Source organism: Tiliqua scincoides, chromosome 1, assembly GCF_035046505.1.
Source record: "Tiliqua scincoides isolate rTilSci1 chromosome 1, rTilSci1.hap2, whole genome shotgun sequence".
In the NCBI taxonomy this organism is placed as follows: Eukaryota; Metazoa; Chordata; class Lepidosauria; order Squamata; family Scincidae; genus Tiliqua; species Tiliqua scincoides.
In genome coordinates, this window is record NC_089821.1 from 86,526,636 (window position 1) to 86,544,342 (window position 17,707).

Genomic DNA, 17,707 nt, shown 5'->3' on the forward strand with positions numbered 1-17,707 from the left:
TTTTTGCAATGTATAGAGAACTTAAGGAGTGGATCATTGTGCTGGAGAGATAGTTGCTTGAAGGAAAGGGGCAGAAACTCAAGTCAGTTCTGTTATTCTATTTGAAGTATTTTTAATGCACTTATATGCTTGTCAGGTCTGTTCATAGCTTGATTTGGAATTTGAAAGGTAAATTCTTGAGTAAGGTCAGTGACAATGGCATTTAGTCCTTCATCCTTCTCGGCTCTGTTAAAGTGACACTAGAAGTGGGAACATTTCTAGGCCACCATTGTGACATTGAATGAAATGACCAATGCACCTTTCCTGTTCTAAAGCATCTCTATATTGATTTTATATTTAGGACATAAGGTCCTATATATGTTTAGGGCATGCAACTAATGAAATAAGGTCTGGGTGGGCATGCACTCATGCCATACTCTACTTCTATGTAAGAACAGCAGTTCTTGCATTTTGTTTAGTGTGTTGGCTTAACTGGTTGGACCTGAGATACCTGTGATGGGTGCTATATGTTTAGGTTTTGGATGTTAAATTTGCCGTGCACATGGTTGAAGAAAGAGCAAAAGTGCTGGGAAACGGAACATAAATGAAGTTGATGGGTTTCAAAGCCATGGTGTTGAAATCAGTATACCTGTACATTTATAGGATACAGTTGCAGAATAAGAAAAGCTATTGCAACATGGAGTGACCTTGAATCTAACATTTTTGTGTGAATGAAATACAAAATAGTGGCACTTAACTGAAACATAAAATAGTTGCTTCATCAGTGACATCACTTGTTATGGTCTGAAATTCTTTTTGTGCCCAAACTTAGGTTTGGGATCTTATGTTTCCTGACAGTATTTTGGAGGGTGGAGAAACTCAAGTTAGAATCTCAGATTTGCAAGAAACCTACAAGATCGAGTGCAATCCCCTGCCAATATAAGTTGTTCACAATTACAGCATCCTCAATACATGGCTGTCTAGTCTCTGCTTAAGTTATAGACCTCCAATGATGGAAAGTCCACCACTTTCCAAAATGAACTGTTCCACTTCCTAACAGTTCTTATCATCAGGAAGTTCTCTGCAACATTTAAGTAAAACCTTCCTTATTGCAGTTTAAGCCCATTTTGGGTCCTACCCTCCAGAATAATCCAAGAACAAATCCATTCCATCTTCCCTATGACATTCCCTCAGTTATTTGAAGAGGCTGCAAGGTATCATTCACCAGTTCTTTGAGCACCCTAGGGTGCAACTCATCCAGTCCCAAATGGGTTTAGATTCTTTTAGAGCAGTTAAGTGAGCCCAAACCTCTTGCCTGACAAATCCCCTGGTTCTGGTGGATTTTTTTAAGACTAGTAACATATCAGAAGCAGAACTGATGGCAAGCACACTACCCTGTTTGCAAGCTCAAGTAATGAGCTCCTTGGCCTTGACTGTCTCAGCAAAACTGACTCGTGCCCTTTTGATGTTACAGCAGCAGCATGGGAGTCACTTTTTCATTCCACAGTGCTGCTGTGGCATTTTTAATATTGGTTGCACAAACCCTTTTCACACAATTGTTGCTTGGGGTGTGCAGTGGTGGACTCCTTTTAACACTACAGCAGTGTTGTGGAATGAATCCACAGAAAATAGCTTCTACCGTATAAAATTTAACATCCTGATTTACGTTGTGTGTCTTTTAGAATATTGTATCAAACCAAACTTATAAATATTTTGTATCATTACAGGTTACCAAGTTATGCCTAACCAGCAGCAAAACTACCAGGGTTTAGTTGGTGTCCAGCAATCTCAAAACCAAAATCTAGTCAGTGGCCAACCTAATAATATTGGAAACCAGATCCAAAGTGTAATTGTCCCATATGCTCCAGTGCCATCTTATCAAGTAAGCTATGCTGTATCTTTTTCATTTGTATCATTGCAACTTTTAACTTGTAATCATCTTGTAACTGTACATTGTACATTGTACAACTGTACAACTGTGTACAACACAACAACAATTGTACAACTGTACAACTGTACATTGTAACTGTACATTGTAACAACAATGTAAACTTGTTATCAAGTAAGCTATGTTGTATCATTGCAACTTTTAACATGTAATCATGATCATGTATCATGATTTTTCTAGACATGTTCCAAGACAGTGTCTAGACAGAACTAAGATGATTCTGAATCTACAACGTTACAGATGTATTTAGCTTGCTTTCTTAAACTGCTTACATTTCAACATATTTGTTGGGAACTATTTTTTTAATATAAGTGAAATCCACAAACACTGGAGAAATATTGCCCACTTATCACTTCCATAGTCTCAAATATTATTCAAAGCTGTTGTGTTTCCTTGTTTTCAGAGAGGGTAAGCTACAGGTATGTAAGCTTATTTAGATGTTACTTTATATGCACATTCAGTGAACAGCATAGTATCATAGCAGTAGGCTCTGCTCTAGCCCAATGCAGTTATCAGTCTGCACAGAGGAGTTTGTTCCTGTGTTCAGTGAATGTCCTGGGATTGGAGGGCAGTGTCTGCTGCCATGATACCACTCCTCTCAAACCTGCATTCATTGAGTTTTTGGATGATAAAGTCTTCCCAGGGTTATAGTATTTCATTTTGCTTTTTATATAACTACTTTGTCGTAGGCATTCACCTACCACTTTCTATCAGATCTCTGCTGACTCTGTTCAGTGGGAGAGAACTAATCTTTATTACTTTTACAATAAAATTCCTTAATTTGCATGCTACGTGACAGAAGCCTGTCTTCTGGGCTCTACCATTTTGCGTTGGATTACCATTTCAGCCCTGCATATTGGGAGTTCATATGACTGAATTAGCTCCACAAACAAAGCTAGAGGTCAGAGAGAAGGCAGATCAGAATCCTTCTCCCTGACCTTTTACTGATAGAAAGGGACTATTGAGGAAGCATTAGACCCTGTGAGCCCCCACCAGCAGTCTGAAGTGGTACAGCCAAGATATATGTTTACCCTATTGCAGCAAGAACTGCATATCGAGATGCCAGTTACATTGACGTTTAAAAAAATTTTTTTTAACAGTATAAAGCTATTGTGGGGTGTTATGTGTGTGGCAAATTTAAAATAAATTAAATTAGCGGTGTTAACGTACTTTTGTTCCTTAGGTTCCAATGGCTCAAGGTTCCCAAGGAATACCCCAGCAGACATATCAGCAGCCTGTTGTTATTCCCAGTCAGTCTAATCAAGGACTGCCCACATCAGGAATGTCAGTTTACTACAGTGTCATTCCATCTGGACAGCAGAATAACTTAAGGTGAGTTCTAAGCTGAAGAATTGATTTTTCAGTATTGAAATTTCAGAATTTTGTAGGTTCTCAACAATTTGCCATTAGAAAGCTGGTTATGATTGGATTAAAAATCAAATCATGAAATGGTTCCCTGTCCCTAAAGGGCTCACAATCTAAAAAGATGCAGAGCAGCACTTGCCAACATCCACTATGCAATCCTTGTTTCCTGGAAGGAACAATTTGGCACAAGTCCCAGAGCATGCAAGCAAATTAGTCAAGTTACCAGCTTTTTTAGTGTTCAGTTTCCCTGTGAGTTTGTGGGTGACCTACTTTAGCTTGTATGATGTTTGAAGTGTTCTGGTAAACTTTTATAACTGGCTAAAATTAAAAAAAAGGTATCACCATTTCAGATATGTTGGCTTGAAACAGCCTTTCATCTGTGCCTAAGCCTATAGTGCTACTGTCAAAACATGCTTTCAAATTTCATTTGAGTTGCATAACAGCCATACCATTATCCCAATGGCCTTTAAAGCGTCTTAGCTCCTGTTCCTGAATTATAAATGTGTTACTTGCTTAAACATTAAGAAAAAAATATGTAAAAGCAATTCTTTGTGTTTGAATGCAGCTCAGTAAATCCATGGATGGATTTATTATTAACACTGTAGATCCATTATGACGATGGGGTAAATTTATACTGAAGCCATTTTAAGGAACAAGATTTGTTTTGGGTAAACATTGTAATTTGTTTTAGGAAGCCACTGTCTTTGAAGTTCTTAACTGCAGTGTTAATATCATGCAGAGCATAGCAAATATAAATGGAGATTAAATCCAATACTGATGCACTACGTGCTCAAATTTTGCTATTAATTATATTGTATCATTTGCTTCATTATGGGGAAGACTTTGACTTATTCAGTGTGAGTTGACAGCAAACTACTATTCTGTCATAGAAATATTTAAGAACAATGTCAGTCACTCATCCATATTTGAAGATGCCGTTTTTATTATTAGCTGTATTAGAAGTTACAATATCACCTTGATTCATGCTTTAATAAATTATATTTTGATTTCTATCTGGGCAGTAGGAAAGACTAAAAGACGACTAAGTAGTGTGTTTGCGGGTTATTGTTTAGTTGGCCCAGGGTTTCTCTTAGATTGTTAATCCCTATGCATACATAGTGCCCTGTCCTAAGAATGTTAACAGGCAAGTCCTTTCTACCAATCAGTTCCTGGATTTCAGTGTTACAGTGAACTAATTTGTTTTGTCCAGGGGAAAAAACATATAGTAAGTCCAAAATTAGAGTACCAGATAACTTTTTGAGTAGTACCTGTAGGTGAGATTGGTGTATTCCACAGTTTTAGTGTACAAATGTGGATATGGTACTGGCCAATGAATAAAGTAACCATATAACCCCAGCTTTTCTCACCTTTCTAGAGTCAATCTATTGTTTGCGAAAACAGTTTGCAAATGTATATACAATAGCTAGGAGAATTTCTGAAGTGAGGGGAGAGGTGGCTGTAAGCAGAATTTCTGGAGATAGGACTGTATCACCCTGCATAGCTTTGTCTTTCCAAGTTATTCTGCTGAAGAGCAATAAAATGGAGAAATGTAATTTGGGGTCACCTTGATCTTGAGTTTTGACTTCTTTCTTCTTTTGTAAAGCAGTGAATATATATATTCTTGCCTGTAGCTTATCTTTGTATCAGTTCTTTTTAATATTTAAGGTTCCTTTGATCTTTGTGTCTTGCTTTGAAAGCTTCTTTTGAAAGTCAGTAATTTGCAGTAATGTGTTGCATTAATAGCAGTCTTCAAAGCCTGACCACTTTTCCAAAAGTCACTCCATGAATAATTCACAGGAAGTTAAGAGAAAGGAGAATAGCATTTGAGCAACTATTTTTCCCCCCTTACAATAAGTATTTCACTCTTGTTTCTAATTTTATTAATTTGAATTTAAGTGATATTCATTTCTCTTAGAACAAAAGCATGTAAAATTCTGTTTAATAATACAGTGACAAATGAGAGCCAGGTTGGAAAGCATTGTAAGAGAAATGTTCGACCTTAGGATCAATAAAAAGGCCTAGTGAATACATATGGCCTGTAAAATATGTTTAATCAAGCTGAGCATCAGCTTCATAGGACAGGAAGGCAACTTTAGTAATAAGTGCTTACTGTCGAGAGATTTCAGTTCAGGCAGTGGTCATGAATGGACATACAGCAGCCAGCACTTTCAATAGAATATGTAATGACAAAGTTTTATAAATATAGTGAAGATAGGGAGAAAAGAGAGACATGATACCAGTCTGTGGTTAGTTATGACGACCCTAACAATAACGGTATTTTCCATATATACATCACTGCGTATCAAATACTAAGCTGCTCAAAACAATAAAGGGAACACTTAAACAACACATCCAAGATCTGAATGAATGAAATATTCCTATTAAATGCTTTGTTCCTGACATAGTTGAAGGTGCTGACAACAAAATCACACAACAATCATCAATGGAAATCACATTTATTAACCCATGGAGGTCTGGGTTTGGTGTCATACTCAAAATTGAAGTGGAAAAACACACTACAGGCTGATCCAACTTCGATGTAATGTCCATACAGCAAGTCAAAATGAGGCTCCGTAGTGTGTGTGGCCTCCACGTGCCTGTATGACCTCCCTACAATGCCTGGGCATGCTCCTGATGAGGTGGCGGATAGTCTCCTGAGGGATCACCCCCCAGACCTGGACTAAAGCATCCGCCAACTCCTGGACAGTCTGTGGTGCAACATGGCACTGGTGGATGGAGCGAGACATGATGTCCCAGATGTGCTCAATTGGATTCAGGTCTGGGGAACGGGCGGGCCAGTCCATAGCATCAATGCCTTCATCTTGCAGGAACTGTTGACACAGTTCCTGCAAGATGAACTTGCAGGTCTAGCATTGTCTTGCATTAGGAAGAACCCAGGGCCAACCGCGCCAGCATATGGTCTCACAAGGGGTCTGAGGATCTCATCTCGGTACCTAATGGCAGTCAGGCTACCTCTGGCGAGCACATGGAGGGCTGTGCGGCCCCCCCAAAGAAATGCCACCCCACACCATTACTGACCCACTGCCAAACCGGTCATGCTGGAGGATGTTGCAGGCAGCAGAATGTTCTCCCTGCCATCTCCAGACTCTGTCACATGTGCTCAATGTGAACCTGCTTTCATCTGTGAAGAGCACAGGGCGCCAGTGGCGAGGTTGCCAATCTTGGTGTTCTCTGGCAAATGCCAAACGTCCTGCACTGTGTCGGGCTGTCAGCACAACCCCCACCTGTGGACGTCGGGCCCTCATACCATCCTCATGGAGTCTGTTTCTGACCGTTTGAGCAGACACATGCACATTTGTGGCCTGCTGGAGGTCATTTTGCAGTGCTCTGGCAGTGCTCCTCCTGTTCTTCCTGGCACAAAGGCGGAGGTAGCGGTCCTGATGCTGGGTTGTTGCCTTCCTACGGCCTCCTCCACGTCTCCTGGTGTACTGGCCTGTCTCCTGGTAGTGCCTCCATGCTCTGGACACCACACTGACAGACACAGCAAACCTTCTTGCCACAGCTCGCACTGATGTGCCGTCCTGGATGAGCTGCACTACCTGAGCCACTTGTGTGGGTTGCAGACTCTGCCTCATGCTACCACTAGAGTGACAGCACCGCCAGCATTCAAAGGTCACCCAAACATCAGCCAGAAAGCATAGGGACTGCGAAGTGGTCTGTGGTCACCACCTGCAGAACCACGCCTTTATTGGGGGTGTCTTGTTACTTGCCTATGATTTCCACCTGTTGTCTACTCCATTTGTGCAACAGCATGTGAACTTGATTGTCAATCGGTGTGGCTTCCTAGGTGGACAGTTTGATTTCACAGAAGTGTGATTGACTTGGAGTGACATTGTGTTGTTTAAGTGTTCCCTTTATTGTTTTGAGCAGTGTATAATGAAGCATATGCTATTGGAGTTACACTTTTTCTTTATGCTGTGTTGTTAATTGACTATTAGGCAAGAATTGGCTTTAGCATGTTAACCAATGAAATGCAAAGCTGTATCAGGTACTGTATATAATCTCATATATCTTCCAGTCTGTGCTTAGCATCCCTTGGATTTGGCTTGTATTGGCTCTCTGTGTGGTGCTCACAGAAATAGAGCCTCATTGTTTTCTTTGAAGAATTTGGCCTTTTGTCTTTTATTCTAAATTTCCTCACAGCAGTGATGTGGCTAAGCAAACAGAATTCAATGAAGTCAACTTGCAATTCCTAGCAAAGTTGACAGACTTTATCCTGAAGGTAGCAGCCAGGTGAAGTGCCCAACCCCTGCATCACCTCAACCTCTTTTGCCAGCGTGGGAGCACCAGGGAGCGACATTGTTACAAGTTCTAATTTTTAGGGCCAACAAGGTTATTGTAAGCAAGTGCTTTCATGAAATTAGAAAAACCGTGTCTGAGGTGTACAGTCAATATTCATATGCTATTAATATGCTATGCTATTTTTGCTTCCTCCCCTTTTGCAGTTCATCAGTAGCATATCTGCAGCCTCCAGGATCAGAGCAGATACAGTTTTCTAGAACAACATCACCCTGCAACTCTCAGCAACTCCAAGGACAACAGTGTGCAGGTGTGAAAAGAGAACCTTTCAAAATGAGCCAAGTCCCTTTTGTCCTCTAATTGTGTAATCAATTTTTAAAAGTTGCATATTTTGAATAGTTCCTTCATCCAGCATATTTTTGTTTAAATGAAGCATTTGCCCCTAATTAATTCATATCCTAATCCAGTAGACTAGCTTAAATTGCAGCAGAGACTTGTACTGTTGCAGCTAAGCCACTGCTCAGGGTGAGTGGGAGGACTTTTCAAAGCACCTTAAACCATGTGATGGAGCTCAGCCCAATGGACTGAGCCGCTTCCTGCTGTTTTGAGGCTGTGTCATGGGTCTTATTGCCTGCTGACTGGCAGCGCACAACACCCCAGGGGAGTGCCTCATGATGCCCCATGGCATGGTCATGCACAGTTTGGGAACCTCTGGTTTAGGCTATACAGGTCCAACCTTGTTGTACACGGATTTGACTCAACATGAATGGCCACTGCAAATGAGAAGGAATGTACTGATCCCTGGAGAAGGGGGAAAATGCATCCCTTTAAAATCACAGTTTAAAAAACTGCTTTTTTTTTTTACTGTTGTAGAGAGACAGTCATGCAAGTGATTATAGGTATAACCTAATTACCCACTGATATTTCACCCATGGAAAATCCACAGATTTTTCTATTTCAACACGATGAGAAGGGCCCTTTAAATTAATAGAAAACAGTCATTTAACAATAACCTTGTTAATGGGAGAGAGGATAGCCGGCTGACAATCCATCAGTCATTCTCTCTCCAGGCACTGAGCTTCGGTCCCAGGCAAACAACTCCTCTCTTTCCTCTGAGCAGGCAAAAAAACGATAGTTACTTTGCATTGGTGAAGGGAGGGGGTTACTGGCTCCAAGTGAAGCCTTTCTAAGCGCCTGGAGAGAGACTGACTGATGGATTGTCTTCTTAATGACTCTATCTTGCATCACAAAAGTCAGCAAGGCTGTTTTTAAATCACTTAGCAAAGGGTAATTGTTTTTTAAATTGATTTGCTTTAATGTGATTTTTGCCATCCATGTGAGTTCTGGGAATGGAACCCTTGCGAATACTCAACCTGTATAGTATCACTTATATCTTGCTCCAAAAGGTTTGAGTTGTGGTTTGAAGGACCATGTGATGGCTTTCAATGTATAAAAGAGACTACCTGCTTGTCTTAAGAAAATGCAAATAGGTTTCCTGTTCAATAGGCATGTGTAAGAGAAAAATGTTCTTTTTTTGTTTTAATTCATTTTCTTTTTCACATTAAATTTCATTTTGCATTGATTCAATAGAAACTCCATCTTTTGATGCTATACATATGACATTTTTCAACCAAAATGACATGAAATTTTCAGAATTTGTACTTCTCTCTTCTGGCATCATTTGTGTGAATGTTCAGGAAAGTTGGAGAAAAGGAGTCCACTTTATAAGCAATTTAAAAAACACACCCACTATAAGTTTTCTATTCATTTCATTTTACATTGAGTTCAATAAAGGCTTCCTTTTAATGCTTGTAACTTCAGTATTTTCTGTCCCAATTGCATAACATTTTCATAAATCATACTATTGTATTAATGCATCATACCTGAAATTTTTAATAGAAATTCTATCAAAAGAATGGTGATACCTATATAAACAAATTTTCACAAAAATAAATGGCCATCTTGTATTGACTGCATTTTTAAATTCCTTATAAATCCGATTTTGTCCAGTCACTAAAGAGATAGTACCCTAGAACAGAGGTGTGCAAATCCTGACCTGTAGGCCATTTGTAGCCCTCGGGGACCCCCAATCTGGCCTGCAGGGAGCCCCCAGTCTCCAATGAGCCTCTGGCGCATCAGAGACGGTTGGAGCCTGCGCTGGCCCGTGACTACCAGTCATGACTGCCAGACACAAGCTGCAGACCGAATTAGAGCAAGGCCTTTTATAGTGTCCATGTGTTTTCTCCTTTTCCCTAAGCATTATTTTAACCCCTCCCCCCATTGCCTCTGAACAACTTATGTCTCCATGCATGTGTTTCTGGCTTGGTCTGTATGTTTTCACTGTGCAAGAGGTGTGTGGCAAACAGTTCATAGTTCAAATTCACATTTGAAATTTAAATTAATTTTTCCCGGCCCCAGATACAGAGATGGTGTGGCCCTCCTGCCAAAATATTTGCCCATCCCTACCCTAGAATTCTAAAAATTTTGAAGTTATAATCATCAAAAGATGAGATGGGTCTCCATTGAAATCAATGTAAAATGAAAACCATTGGATTCACATTTGCTACCAATTGAATGAGACACATTTGTTGTTCTCATTCCTTTTGAAAACAAATGCCCATTCTTAATTGTTTCCAGAAATAAATACATTGTCGATGTTCATCTCTTTCTGAAGAAAGAGTAGACTTTCTGACTAACTTCCATATTTATTGAGTTCATATAGATTTGATTCAGTAGCCTTTATTTTTAGCCAACTGACTGATGATATGAGAAAATATTCTTCTGTATTTACTTTGCTAAGGACATTTGTTTTTACATTTATAGCTACCTGCCTCTGCCTTTCGGAAACTGTAAGATAGAAGCTTAAATACCATGTTTCCAAATTGTGTTTTGTAGCAGTAGCACCACCACCAGGAGGAGGAATGGTAATGATGCAGCTCAGTATACCCAACAATCCTCAGCCTCGACCCCATTCACCACCCCAGTGGAAACAAAATAAATATTATTGTGACCATCAAAGAGGGCAGAAATCAACAGATTTTGGCGCTTTGGACAGCTCTACACAGGTATATTATCTCCTGTGCAATAAAAACTTAGCATTTAAAAACAGCTGTTTTAGAAAAGTGTCCAAAGGTTCCCTTCTTCAAATGGAAGATGCTTATCTCTGATGCAGGAGGTATATTTACATTTTTATTTCTTTACTTTTACATAGTTTATTGTTAAAAGAGTTGAGAAAGTTATTCAGATCGTCAGGAAGAAGTTTGTTATCCCATTTTTGGTTAGTGCAGGCGCCTTCATCCACTATAAAATTGACTGGGAAGTCAAGGTCACACTGTAAATCAAATCCTGTATTCAAAGGAATGGGAAGGAATCCTGATGTTCTAATTGCCAGACTGTTGTAGAGGATAGTCCTGTTCTGCAAATAGGATTCAAAGAATATTTCTTTGTCTAGGAAAAGAGAGAGTATAGTTTCTCTTCCTAGGGATAGTATTTTGCCAGTCATTGGAAGAAATGCCAACTTTGCAAAAAGAGGGAACTTTCAGAGAAAGAGAGCACGTTGTTTCAAGAAGAATCATCTTTGGATTAAATCCAAAAAGAACAGAATGAAGGAAAAGAGAGGGATCAAAAAATACAAGAGAGTTAAGAAGAAGTGGAAGGAGCAAGAAGGAAAACACCAACAAGACAGAGAACAAAGAAAGTACTAAGACAGAAAGTGAAAATGGCTGAACAACAAGTAGAAATTTTCTTTGTAGATGTTAATGCACTGAATTCTCCTTAGAAGTGAAGAGTATTCCATTAATTATATCGAATCAAAGCAGATGTAAATGAAAACAAATTTGGAACACAAATATTGCAATAATTAAAGTGGTATTAAGATAACTAAAGTGGTATTTTTTAAAGAGAAATTATATAAAATGTTTTATAGATGGTATTTAATTCCAGAGAAAATAGCAAAAGTGTACCCTGGGTCATCAAACAAATGTTGGATATGTAAAGAGATTGAGGGAACTTTTTATTATATGTGGTGGATATGCAAAAAAGCAAAGAAATATTGGAAAATGATATATAAACTGTTAGAAGAGATATTGAATTGTGTTTTACCATTCAAACTGGAAATATTCCTCTTAAATGCGACATCAGAAATTAAGAACCAAGATAAGAAATATTTTATTGTAAATATTAGTTTAGTGGCAAGAATAGTGTATAAGTAAAATCTGAAGCCTTTTTATGATTGAATAGATAATGTTAGTTATTTAATATTGTTAAATCATTAATCAATAGATTAACAAATATGATGATTTTTGTATTGATGAATAATTTTGTTTTTAGTCATTATTGGTTTTTTTTTACTAATGCATGTTGCAATCGATGGCCAATACCCTCATGTGTAACCTGTGTAGTGCCAGCCCTAAGTCTAACCCATTTTCCTTACCTGTATCTGTAATAAATAAATAAACTTTGTTGCAAAGAAAGGAAGAAATGCCAACTTTGCCAAAATCCTCTGGTTTCATGTTTCATAAAAGAGGTTCACAAAATCATGTCTTTTTGTAAGGACTGCTGAGTGTGGAAAGTGAAATTTCAGTCTGCACGGAGTCATAATTCACATGCAGAATATTAAACTGATTTAAACAAGGGTTTCCAATAAATTGAAAGACTGACCTCCCTGCCATGATATGCTCATATGTGACTTTTTTTTTTAAAGTTACAACACAGTCCACAACTAGGTAGCCCTGCAATCTCTCCAGCCCAGTCGCCGGCGCCAGCTCAACTGTCAAACATGAAGAACATCCGTCCCACGTTAACACCCCTTCCTCTTGTACCCCCGTTCTCTAGACCTTTTGTCCCTGGACAAGGTAAGAATGAAATCATAAATGGATGGCTGTGCTTACATGATGGTGTGTTAATTGGAGAGATGAACTAGTGCAGTGGTTCTCAAACTTTTTGAGTTAAAGGCTGCTACCTAATTTATAAATGCTAAAGAGTGTGGCTATAATGGTGATTGGGCAACAGTGCTTCCCTCCCCCCTCATGTAGTAGCTTGTTTAACCCTTGATGTGTGTAGCCTAATTAGCCCTGTCAGTTTCATGAACTGCCAAAAATTGGGTCACAGTCCAATGGTGTGTAATGGACCCATAGTTTGAAAATCGCTGAACTAATGTGTATATTAGAACCAGAACACATTGAATGTATGTGTATGCCTGCATGTATGACTTCCCTAAATATAGTGTATACACACTATTTGATCTAAAATTGAATATCTGTGTCTTCAGGAGATGCCAGATATCCTTTGCTTGGTCAGCCATTGCAGTACAATCCTCCATCTCTGCTACATGGACACATAGCAAATCCACAGGTAGGAGAAAAAGTCCTCCCTTCACAACATTGTCCAGTTACCTGGATAAAGTGTGTAACAGTAACAGGTATTTCTTGCTTCAGAAACAAGGTGCTTTCCTTTTAGAATTGTTTGCTTTGTTACTTATGCATAGCTTTTTTTAACAGAAAAGAAGCCAGGCAGGCATGTAAAATTGTTGTACCCTGACAAGTTTCAATATTTCCAAGAAATTCTGTTCAAATCTTTTATAATGCAAGGTTATCTTTCATGCATATGGATTTGTGGTGATTTGCATTAGTAAGTTTGTAAAAAGTGGTGTTCAGATGTCACTTTAAGATAGTGGTATTCAAACTGGAGCATTGCGATGCCCCAGCCTGTGGGTCCTGGCCTCTGCCCCCTTAAGGGGCGGGGGCAGCCAGGAGATGGGGGGCAGTGGCGCAATCCACAGGATCGCAATGCTCAGGGGAGCTGCAGGGGCTTGTGTGCACTTGCCCAAGCCTCCTGCAGCCTCCTGGGGGTGCAGGGAGCCCTGCGCAACCTTCAGCAGGGCTCCCCAGGTCAGGAAAAGTGAAAGCGGAGCGATCGTGCCCCACTCTGCAAAACCGGAAGCGGAGCGCAATCGCTCCGCTTTCCCTTCTGATGGGGCTGCAGGCACTGGGGTGCACCCTCCAGTCCCTGCAGCAGCTGTCCGTGTGTGCGGGGAGCCCTGCCCGAGTGCCTGCAGGGCTCCCCAGGTCAGGGAAAGGGAGAGTGGGGCAATCGCGCTCCGCTTCTGCTTTTGCTCCCCGCACAAAGGGATGGCTGCTGCAGGGACTGGTGAGTTCGTCCCAGTCCCTGCAGCCCCCTGAGCGATGCGATTCGCGTCGCTGCCTTCCCCCTGCCCCTGCTGCCTCCCCCCCATCCCTGCAAAGACTTACTGTTGGTTTCAAACTCCTGGAGAGTTTGGAAACCGCAGCCTTAAGATATTAGCCATAGAGTCTAAAAGACAATGCTTAATATTTAGTGAATGCTGAAAACACAGCATTTGGGTGCCTTGCAGCAGCTTAGAGTTACTTGTGAATATGACTGTATGTTTGCTTTTAATGATCCAAGTTGAGGCCAGGGTTGAATGGGAATTTGTAGATTCAAACTACCTTGACACATATCATACCTTGACCATTGACCTGAGTTGTTTGGACCACAAGCGAGGAGATCAGCAATGTTCTGTTTGCATCTCCAAAGTCACCTCACTCCAATGTAAGGAATGATTTTTATTTTTTTTAGTATGAATGGTGTGCTATCAAACCTGACCTGGAATAAAGGAGCACAGTAGTGGATCACTTCATAGATTTCAGATGCTGCTGCGTTTCTTTTCAGTTCAGAAAACAGTACCATGTAGCCATTGAAATTATTCTAGCAAGATAGAAGGAGATAGCTATTGTCCCTTTTGGGTGGAGTGGGCAAGAGAAGAAAGAATTCCAACTCCTGATCATTCTTTCTTTCTTCATATGTGTATCTGTTCCCCTCCCCCCTGTAGTGTCAGCCTGGAAGCAGACATGGAAACAGAGGAAGAAAACCAGCCAAGAAGGCTGCTTCTGCAGACCTTGGTGCTGGAGAACCAGGTGGGTGACTCATTGTGTGGCATTTTTCTTTGAGGCAACTGAACAGAAAGAAAGTATATTATGCATGCATCCATTTTAACACAGCTCTGCAGGTCTGATCTCTGAAGATGAATGCAGAAAACAACAGGCAGTAGGAAATGTGAATGGGTATTTCTACAATGTACTGCAAGCTTTTTGAGTCTGTGTTCTACACAGCAGTTCTTTTCTTTTTCTCTATCATGCAGAACGGTGTACTAAACTATTATTCTTCAGCATTTGTCATACTTTCAAGTATGCATATCTTCAGCTGACATAGCATCCTTTGAACATTTGCCCATTCTCTGTAGCGAAATAGAAGGCAGATTTTAAAAATCTGGAACACAAATGCAAAGTTTCTTTGGACCATTTCTAAACGTGTCTATAATAGATGTTTGTGAAATATGATTGCAAACATCACCAGCTGAAGCTGTCTGGGCCCATGGCTATTCAAGTTATTTATGAGTGTGTGTGTGGAAAACTTTCTCTTGTGTGATTCCCGAGAGGAAAGAAACCCAAATAACTCATTCTAGTTCTGTTTCTGTTGGAATACCTGATCCTTACAGTCCGAACATAAGAAATTAAAATATTACAAAGTTAAATTTAGAAGCAGAGTTAACTCTTTGAGTTAATCGAAGTGCACACAGGAGATAATTGGATCCTGATTTATAGTGGTAATCCAAGTAAAAGAGCTGAAGAATGGTGTCTGCTTATCTTGCATATTATGCAATTTTATATCCCATTATAGTTCTAAACTTTGAGCCATGATACCTACTTGAGGCATCATTGAAGCTACACCAGAAAAAACATCACTGACACCTTTTGTTATCATTAAAACAGAAGAGCAGTTGCATATCCTATATTCAGTGCTTTCATTTTAGTACTTCTCACTCTTAGGGTGGAAGCTACAAACTACATTGCTGGCCATTTTCCATTTGTTCATCAGATATATACCTGATAGATATCTCTCTATTGGGAACTTCACTTCATGGGTCTGATCAAGTGGACATTAGTTAATGAAAGTTTTTGCTGAAATACATTAGTTTTTAAGGTACTACAAGACTCTTTGTTTTCTTGCTGTGACAAACCAACACAACTACTGCTCTGGAGGTTATCCAGTGCATTAGTAGCACCAGGTCATATAGAAAGGTGAGAGTTACTTGATCATAGTTATTGAGGGAATGTGGTGACACATGGCCATATGCTGTACCTGCTCACAGTAAGTTGTTTTGGGGCACATGACTACCACGTGCCCCAAATTGTTCTTGCTTTGCCTACATTTGGAGGGTGGTATTGAATTAAAGCAGTGTTTCTCAACCAGAGGTATTAATACCACTGGTGGTACTTGAGGTGGTGTTTGGTAGTACACACAAGAACTGCCAGAACCTTGCTGTTGGGCAGCAACACCAGTGATGCAATGTGACAAGCAATAGTAGGAAACTCAGCTCAACGGGCAGAGCTCCAGCATGCACTTTTCATGCTCACATAAGCCCTCCCATCTGCCCTGAGCTTCTTACTGGTGCTTGTTGTGTTGTATCTGGCCTCCTAATCCAGAAGAAACTGGGGATGACATCATTGCCAGTTACTTCAGGTGGTACTTTCAGTAGGTGAATCATGTGAGGTGGTACAGTGGGGGTCAAACATTGAGAAACACCTAATTAGAGTACTAGTATGTTAGATCAGATGGAAGCAGAGGCAAGATTGCCAAACAGGTTCAACATTCTGTGGATGTGTGTGATTAAGTACATGCTTTATGATAACATAAACCTCCTGCAATGTCATTTTTAATCCCACATTTTTCTCCAGTTGTAGGAAAAGTGTTAGAAATTACTGAACTACCAGAAGGAATAACACGAGCAGAAGCTGAAAAATTATTTGTGGAACTTCTTAAAGTTGGTGCCAAGATTCGGTGGCTACGAGATCCCCAGTCCCTACACGTGCAACAGCAACACCACCATCACCCCTGTGGTAGTGGAGATAGTAATGTGAATGTGGAACCTTCCAAACTTAATGACTTGGCATCTACGTACACGGTTCTAGCAACATTTCCAACCATGTCTGCAGCCCAAAATGCATTGAAGAAACAAAGTAATTCACTGAACAAGTTTAGGCTGAGAACAAGCAAGAAGCACTACGACTTTCACATTCTGGAAAGGGCTAGTTCTCAGTAGCAGCTATGCCATTATGAACATTCAGCCTTTATTACTTCCATGTCTTTATCTCCTCTACTTGATTGGCTTGATGTTTATGGGTTTTTTGTTGTCTTCATAAAGACTCCTTGGATTTCATACAATAGTAAAGCCTTTGAAGAATAAACCCAGTGATCCAGGCAGAAGATGCAGAAAAAAATACACGCAGTTAAATCAACAACTATTTAAAAAAAAAACAACTGCTGTGACATGAAACGGACAGGCAGCTTTCTTGGAGGAATGCTGTTAAAATCCCCCTTTTGTAGTAGTTTCGTTTTATATTTCCGAATTCTTGTATCAGATCCAAAGCTCTGTTGTACAGCAAACATTTGTTCATAAGGAATATCCATATTCTTACCTGTATTTTGTAATCCCTTTGCACATAGCCAGCACACTTCTATCACTTTTAAGGGCAGGGATTTGGGGTGGCGAGGGAAAGAGAAGAGTTCTTAAGGAATTACACTGTATTTCTAGCCCAATATGCAACTGGCAAGGAAAGCAGTGTATTTCTGATCCCCTTCTCCTAATCTAACAATAACTACTGAAGACCTTCTCCAGTCCTTCCCTTTCCAGATTCACTTTGGAGCTGTGAATGGTAACTGCCAATAAATACTCAATTCTGAAGCAGCTTGTTTCTGTTCCTATGGGATAAGTATTAAAGAACATTGCAGATAATTTTAACTGGAGCCCCTTTGTTTTCAGTAAACAGTGAGGAAATTAAATGTGACTCTCCCAATGGCAAAACGTTTGCACTTTAATTGTGTTCCCATCAATATGGTCCCCCCCCTTTTTTTTTTACTGTAAGAGTAATAGCATTTGATAAGTGCTGGAAACTTCTTAAGTGGTTTAAATATGTTTTTCATCATTTGTAGAGGATCACTGGACATCAAATGATTCATTGCACATATAAAGGAGACACCTTTTTCAATTTCTGTATAATTTGCAAGGCTGTACAATGTGTGCTGATGCAAGCCTTTCTTCAGTTTGAAAAAAATAAAAATAAATGTTTACAAGTACAA

At 39.9% G+C, this 17,707-nt stretch overlaps 1 protein-coding gene across 8 annotated transcripts in view; it reads left to right on the plus strand.

Moving 5' to 3' along the window:
• R3HDM1 (R3H domain containing 1) overlaps nt 1–17,707 on the plus strand; it is a 65,506-nt gene extending 47,799 nt beyond the window's left edge. For all 8 annotated transcript variants that reach the window (XM_066611902.1, XM_066611905.1, XM_066611907.1 and 5 more), the window contains 8 exons: nt 1,707–1,861; nt 3,111–3,259; nt 7,759–7,862; nt 10,448–10,617; nt 12,255–12,405; nt 12,822–12,904; nt 14,400–14,484; nt 16,306–17,707. In XM_066611902.1, the coding sequence (XP_066467999.1) occupies nt 1,707–1,861; nt 3,111–3,259; nt 7,759–7,862; nt 10,448–10,617; nt 12,255–12,405; nt 12,822–12,904; nt 14,400–14,484; nt 16,306–16,670 (1,262 nt within the window). In that variant the 3' untranslated portion in view covers nt 16,671–17,707. The remainder of the gene's footprint in view (nt 1–1,706; nt 1,862–3,110; nt 3,260–7,758; nt 7,863–10,447; nt 10,618–12,254; nt 12,406–12,821; nt 12,905–14,399; nt 14,485–16,305) is intronic.